The sequence below is a fragment of the Nycticebus coucang genome, chromosome 14 (assembly GCF_027406575.1).
Source record: "Nycticebus coucang isolate mNycCou1 chromosome 14, mNycCou1.pri, whole genome shotgun sequence".
NCBI lineage: Eukaryota > Metazoa > Chordata > Mammalia > Primates > Lorisidae > Nycticebus > Nycticebus coucang.
The window spans coordinates 16507026-16515204 of NC_069793.1; the positions used below are offsets into that span (position 1 = coordinate 16507026).

An 8179-nucleotide genomic window follows, 5' to 3' on the forward strand; every position below is an offset into this window, starting at 1 on the left:
ACAGACTTCCAGGCATACAGAGTGCTTATGTTGTTGATTGGTTTCTTCCACCCATATGACTGTGAGGTAGAACATAGCTCCAGAGAGGTTCTGGGGTGGCACACTCCCTGTTAAACACCAGAGGTCATTACATGGGAATGTCTCAGGGATACCCTCGGTCTGCTCCTTTCCTGACTACGTATAGCAGCGTAGACCTGAGCTATTAGTGTTCAAAGAACCAGCTACAGAACCTCTACAGAACCAAACAATTCAAGAATTCTAGGGATGCAATGAGTTACAGGCAATTGGCTTTGAAATTCTCAACAATCCATGTGTGATTTCCCAAAACTGATTTATCTGAGAATTCCCTAAGTTGAAAGAGCTTTACTGGTTCTCCTTTTTCATCTAGAATCTCATGTTCTTTTTCATCTCACTCTTTTTTTTTTTATTAAATCATAAACACATAGCTCATGTATATTTTCTCTCACTCTTAACAAGCAATTGATTTCTGTAATACCTTCACATTTAACTATGTGAATTACTCTCCTGAGACAAAGAAAATCAATCCTCCTAAATCTAAACCTTGTGGATGACTTAAAATGTTGGTATCCATGCAGTTTGGATTTTATTTATTGAAGACACTTTGAATCCCTGTCCTGGCGTATGACTTCCTGTTTCTCTCTAGTGTGTGTAAATATATTTTTATGGGAAATCATGGCACTAGACATGTATTCTAACCAATATGTCCATTAACTATTGGCTATAGTATATGTATAAGCATGTGATATATGTATTTGTATAGGGCATATGCATGTATAGTATACTAGATGTACTCAGATATATATTAGAATCATGAAAACCTTTATTTATTCCTTATTCATTTTATTCTTAATGCTCCACCACACTATTCTTAGAATATTCACCCCTATGAAAGATGTGAATTGTATGACAGAAAAGTTAAAAGTGCATCCACAAAGAACATTACTGATAGATATGCCTTATTTCATCATGGAAAGCCATTCCGAGGAAAACCGCTTTTCTTAGATATTTATCTTAGACTTGGGGAGAGAAGTGATTTTAATAGTTGTTTGACAGTTAAATATTTGATTGAAATTAATTTGAATAATTTAAATCTGAAGCACTAAGCCTTTAGTGGAACGTATTTACATCACACAAGATAACGCTATATTAAAATATTATACTAACACATTTTTCTGAAATAGTGCTTAAACAAATTTGTCTCTATGTTGCATAATAACAGATAATCTTTAATGTTATAGGATGTGATTTCGGGAAGTCTTTGTGGTAACCTTCCCAGAATTTCAGAAGTGGGTGAGCAAAGCAAGATTCCAAACAGAAACCTCCAGCTCACAACTTAACAATAGGGAGAAGTGGGAAAGGGGGGGGTGGGTAGAGGGAGGGGAATCGGTGGGATCACACCTGTGGTGCATATTACAGGGGTATTTGCGAAACTTGGTAAATGTAGAATGTAAATGTTTTGGCACAGTAACTGAGATAACGCCGGAAAGGATATGTTAACCACTGTGATAAAAATGTGTCAAATGGTTTATGAAGTGAGTGTATGATGCCCCATAATCATAAAAAATTAAAAAAAAAAAAAAGAAAAAAAAGAAACCTCCAGCTCCCTTCCCTCTGCAGGAACATCTAATCCAAGACCTATCCGCATAAGCAAATACCTTCAGAAAGACCACAGGGAGCCTGGAAGAGTGATAGTGTTACTGGGCTTGGGGAAAACTGTTTTTTCAGCTTGACTATTGTTGGTATATATAAAGGCTACCGATTTACGAATGTTGATTTGGTAACCTGAGACGCTGCTGTATTCTTTGATCACTTCTAAGAGTTTTGTAGTAGAATATCTTGTGTTTTCCAGATATACAATCATATCATCGTGAAGAATGAAAGTTTGATCTCTTCTGACCCTATATGGATACCCTTGATTGCCTTTCTTCCCTAATCGTGGTGGCTAAAACTTCCATTACAATTTTAAAGAGCAGTGGAGACAATGGGCAGCCTTGCCATGTTCCTGATCTGAGTGGAAATGATTTCAATTTAACTCCATAGAATACAATATTGGCTGTGGATTTGCTGTAGATGGCCTCTATCAGTTTAAGAAATTTCTCTTCTATACCAATTTTCTTAAATGTTCTGGTCATGAAGGGATGCTGTATATTATCAAAAGCTTTTTCTGCATCAATTGAGAGAATCAATTTGTTTTTTAATTTGTTTATGTGCTGAATTATACTTATAGATATTTATAGATATAGATATATATATTTCCTAACAAACAGAATCCAGCAACACATCAAACAAATTTTACATCATGACCAAGTCAGTTTTATCCCAGGGTCTCAAGGCTGGTTCAATATCTGTAAGATCTGCCATTCAATCCTATAATTCCTCTACTAGGAATATACCCAGAAGACCAAAAATCACATCATAACAAAGATATTTGTACCAGAATGCAGCCCATTTCACAACTGCTAAGTCATGGAAAAAGCCCAAATGCCCATCGATGCACGAATGGATTAATAAATTGTGGTATATGTACACCATGGAATATTATGCAGCCTTAAAGAAAGATGGAGACTTTACCTCTTTCATGTTTACATGGATGGAGCTGGAACATATTCTTCTTAGTAAAGTATCTCAAGAATGGAAGAAAAAGTATCCAATGTACTCAGCTCTACTATGAAACTATGGCTTTCACATGAAAGCTATAACCCAGTTATAACCCAAGAATAGGGGAAGGGGGACAGGGAGGAGAGGGAGGGGGGAGGAGGGCGGAGGGAGGGTGAATGTTGGGATTACACCTGCGGTACATCTTACAAGGGTATATGTGAAACTTAGTAAATATAGAAAGTAAATGTCTTAACACAATAACTAAGAAAATGCCAGGAAGGCTATGTTAACCAGTGTGATGAAAATGTGTCTATAAAACCAGTGTATTGTGCCCCATGATCGCATTAATGTACACAGCTATGATTTAATAAAAAAAAAGCTCTATTGTCAAAGAAAATTAGAAATTGCATAACTAGCAGATGTTATTAAAAATGATCTGAGTACTCACAGAAACCAAAGTCAAGAGAAAAACGTTTATTCATCGGACATCCAGTACATAAAACATAGCTTTCTCTGATGTTTGATTTTCCACATACGATAACTATTTAATTGGTTCTTCATCAGATAATATCTATGATGTGAACATTTATTTAATGATCATAAACTTGAAATAATATGAGCATTGCTCATACTTTTGTTAACCCTGTGTAGAATTGTTCCTGGTTTATTTTTCTTCCTTAAAAAAACAGGAAGTTTTGTTGATGATGGGTTTGCAATTTTGTCTGGACTTAGTAAGCAGAGAGGAGAAGGGGGCACAAGTTACTCAAACAAAAGCGAGTTATTAAGGGAAACAAGAGTAGGCATTTGTAATTTGCTGTGCTAAATGAGTCTTCATGCTCATAATTCCCTGATTTTATTTTCATTTTGAATAAATTTTATAGGTAGTTAGAGTACTTCATATTACTCCAAACACTTTTTTTAAAGTTAGGTGATAATTCTGTGAAAGAGTCAGAGATTATTTCTATTCTCCAGGGGAAAAAAAAAGTGCCTAAAGGATTGGTACTGTTTGTGATGTTTTTGTAGGCAGAATAACAGCATGAATAGGAGTTGGGCAAGCACTCATCATCCCAATTTGGCATAAGATTGTCTAAGATCTGATCTGTCATTTCTTAGGCCCACCTTACTTTATCACACTGCCATACATAAATGTGCCCCTTCAAAAGAACATTCACCACAGACCACATCTTATTCAACTTCCATTAATGTCAGCTACTTTTATGCACAGTACAACACATATACACACACTTCATAACTAGTCAGGTCATTAAAATATCTGTTAGATCTTTGATCAATATTACATTCTTGCCTCCTGGATTTCATTCATGCTATTTTCTGCTGAATTTAAGACCTTTCTTCCTACAATGTATATCCTTAAATTCTGCTCATTCCTTTTTCAAATATCACATTCAATCAATATTTAGTCTGTGAAGACATTCCTTTTTTAATCTTTTTATTTTTGATTATTATGAGTACTTAATAGCTGTATATCTTTATAGTACACATATTGGTACAGGCATACAATGTGAATTAAACAAATCATGGTAATTAGAGTATCCATTAGCTTAAGCATGTAACATTTCTTTGTGTTAGGAGCATTCCAATTCTGGTCTTTTAGTTATTATAGAGGACTTTCTAAGTTATTGTAGATTATAGTCACTTTGTTGGGCTGTCAAATATCGTTCATTCTAGCTAACGACCTAACTATATTTTTCCTCTCATTAACCAACCCCAATATACCCTTCTGCAGCCTACTCTTCCCAGCCTCTGGTAAGTATATTCTACTCTGACTCCATGGTATCAATTACTTTTAATGTTTAGCTCCCACACGTGAATGAGAACTTGTAAGATTTCTCTTTCTGTGCTTATCTTATTTCACTTAACACAATTTTCTCCATTTCCATCCATGTTGTTGGGAAGTGTAGGGCTTCATTCCTTTTTGTGGCTATCGAGTATTCCTTTGTGTATATGTATCATGATTTCTTTAGCCATTTATCCACTGATAGACAATTGTGTGGATTCCAAACTTTGGTTATTGTAAATAATGCTGCAACAATCACAGGAGTGCAGGTATCTATTCAATATACTAAATTCCCCTCCTTTGGATATATACCCAGATCTGGGATTGCTGAGTCATACAATAATTCCATTTTTAGTTTTTTTGAGGAACCTCCATACCCTTTTCCATAGTTTTCATGCGAATTTGTATTCCCGGTAGCAGCGTACAGGCTTACCCTTTCTCCACATCCTACCAGCATTTATTATTGCCTTTTGGATAAAAGTCATTGTAACTGGGATGCCATCCTATCTCATTGTTTTGATTTTTATTTCTCTGATGACTATTAATGTTCAGCATTGTTTATGTACATGTGGCTATTTTTATGTGTTCTTTTGAGGAATAAGTCTGAGAATGTTAACACATAGTTAAAGAGTTCAGCTATGGAAACATTTATACACTCCTGGTGAGATGAACGCAGGTAAAAGCAACCCTTCCTGGTACCCCGGCATCATGAACACATTCGCACAGAAGCTGTGTGTGTTTGGCTCCTGTCTCACTCTCATGTCCTCCCTCCTATTCTTTGCGCTGTGCTTCTGCTGATGTGGCTTGGAAAGTGACTTTGCCAGGTGCCTCTTCCAGCTGGCCTGTTAGATTCTAACTCATAGAGGAAAGGGGGACAGGGAGGAGGTATAAAAAGAAAGGATGAGAAGAAAAGGGAGAGGAGTCAAGAAGGAAATTTCTTCCTTAGATTTTTCAGTTGCTGTTAATGTCATTCCAGCCACTTTAGATGCTTGGTGTCTTCTTGCAGCTTCACATGGCACTCTACTCAGAGGTGGGAGCAATAGTCTGGCACAGTCCTCTTGGGTGTCCAAAGCCCCTGCAGGGTGTGCCACCAAGGGGAAAACTTCTGAGTCCAGCCCAGCCTCACAGGCCCAGGCACACTGGGATTTTTGTCTCCTCCTTCAGGGCTAAAAGCTGCTCACAGCACTGCTTCTGCTGACCGCCCTCCTCCCCACTGCCCTCTGGCATCAAGAGCAATAGCTACTTAGAGCAGTTAATGATCCTTCGGTTAATGCAGGCAGTCCCCAGGTTACCAACGAGGTCAGTTGTATAGATTTGTTCTAAATAGAATTTGCATGTATGTTGAAACAGGTACGTTGGCCTACTCCCTTTAATTGTCTCGATTTGTAAGTGTGATTGCATGTAAGTCAGATGACTGGAACTGGAGCTGCCTATACACAGAATGCCCTGTGCCCTTTCAGGCCCCTAACAGCTAAAATTCCTTATAGTAAATCCCGGTGGTCATTTGTTTTCCCAAGAGAACCCTGACAGAACATATATAACATTGTGGCCAATTAATAATTCTTGAAGGCCCTCGAAGAGCTCTAAATTCATACGTTAATTTCAATATACCTAACATTAATTTGCCAGGATTTACTCAACCATCCATTTAATAAGAAAAATTCGTATTCCATGTATAGTGCAATAAAAGTTAAGTAACCCAGGCCTAAAAAACTTCATTTAAGTATCCACTGAGTACTTTATGAATGTCAGTGAGTACACAGTTGTGAAAATTTGATGTCATTAAAATGAAACATTTGTAGTATTACTCAATGTTAAAATGAAGAATACCAAGAATTGAGGAGGTTATATTACTTTAAAACATTAAAAAATATGGATTTTCAAGCCTTATTCTTTCTTAAGAATTACTACAGATACACAAAAAGATGCTTCATTTAAGCACATATAATGCAGCATCATAAGGGAAGTGCAATGTACTGTCAAGGCCATGTATAAGTCAGGGGCCAATGAAGAGATGTGCTTCAGATCTCTGGCAGAAGAGTAAAATAGAAGACACGCTTCCAGCTTCTATAACAGTTCTTCTGAGATAGCCATTAAATACCTATAATTTATATTAATTTATCTGGTAACAGTGTACAAAGTTCTAACAACCCTGCATGTGGCAACAAAAACAAAATAATAATAGAATAACCAAATAAATAACGCATATAAAAAAGAAAAAGATATGCACATATATAGAATTCTCATTCTATATGCGTACTGCTTGACAACAGTGTGATCTGCATTATGTAATGACAGAACTTTCATATTGAAAGAAATCATAGTTTTCATAATGGAATTATTAACGTATAACAGCGAACTGAGTATGCATTTTAATAATGGTTCTAACCATAACCTTTTATAACATTACAAATTGATGCAAACTTTGAAAATATTCAATATGCTCCTTCAAATTTAAAGGCCCAAATGTCAGTGAATCAAAAAAACTCACTCATAAGTATAAAGTTTCTTACTCTTTTCTCCATTCTTACACTGCAGCAATCCTCACCAAGTGTCTTCACCTGGGAATCAAAATCCTGCTAATAAAATCTTCTCTAGGAATGTGTTCTGGAGCCCACCACTTTTCTGAGAGCTTCCTTTACATCCTTGTTCCTCAGGCTATAGATCAGGGGGTTCAGCATGGGAATCACTACAGTGTAGAACATTGTGGCCACTTTGTCAGCATCCCCACTGTCACCAGAGCTGGGCCTGCAGTAAATGGAGAGGATCGTTCCATGGAAGACCATAATGGCCGTGAGGTGGGAAGCACAGGTGGAAAATGCCTTGCGCCTGCCCTCTGCAGAGCGAATCCTCAGGATGGTGACCAGAATAAACAAGTAGGAAGTGAGGATGATCACGATGGTGAAGATCTCACTGAAGGCGGCCACAGTGAACAGCAGCACCTCATTCACAGTGACATCTGAGCAAGCAAGGCTCAGGAGAGGGGGCAGATCGCAGAAGAAGTGGTTGATCACATTTGATGTGTAGGACGGGATCTCCAGAGCTGAGCACAAGTGGATGAGAGAGCACACTGTCCCACAGAGGTAGCAGCAGGAGACCAGCTCCACACAGAGCCTGTGAGACATGGTGACCGTGTACAGCAGAGGGTTACAGATGGCCACAAAGCGGTCGTAGGCCATCACTGCCAGCAGGAAGACCTCAGTGACCACACATGTGCAAAACAAGTAGAATTGCGTCATGCACCCCAAGAAGGATATAGATTTGTCCTTGTTGAGAATATCAGCCAACATCTTGGGCACAATGATTGAGGAGTAGCAGAAATCTACAAAGGATAAGTGACTGAGGAAAAAGTACATGGGAGTATGAAGCCGGGAGCTAACTTGGATGAGTGCCATCATACCCAGGTTAGCCAAAACCGTGACTCCATAGATGAAGAGGTAAATCAGTAGGAGGAAAGTTTGTATCTCAGGGGCGTCTGACAATCCCAGGAGAATGAACTCTGTCACGGCAGTGCAGTTTTCCTTGCCCATATTCCCATATTATTTGGCATTGGACGGGAAAAAGGAACCTAAACGTCATTCTCTACTACTTGATCAGAAATTTAGTTTTGTCCGTATCCTGCAAAAATATGTCCAATATGTTGTTAATTTTATCAACAGTAATAGCACTTTTGGTGAAATTTAGCATAATTTCAGTCAATGTTTAATTGTATAACATAGATGCATAAAATTCATAGTCCTAAGAGCAAACGAAAGCACCAAC

The 8179-nt window shown here is 37.8% G+C and overlaps 1 protein-coding gene across 1 annotated transcript; it reads right to left on the bottom strand.

The window, feature by feature from the left end:
• Positions 1–7011: 7011 nt before the first annotated feature.
• On the bottom strand, positions 7012–7947 carry LOC128565410 (olfactory receptor 5L1-like). The gene has a single exon (XM_053561836.1). It carries the CDS (start codon positions 7945–7947, stop codon positions 7012–7014), a length of 936 nt encoding a protein of 311 aa, XP_053417811.1.
• Positions 7948–8179: the final 232 nt, after the last annotated feature.

Excerpts from the sequence above, each read along its gene's own strand:
- LOC128565410 (XM_053561836.1), bottom strand. The coding sequence starts at position 7,947 with ATGGGCAAGGAAAACTGCACTGCCGTGACAGAGTTCATTCTCCTGGGA.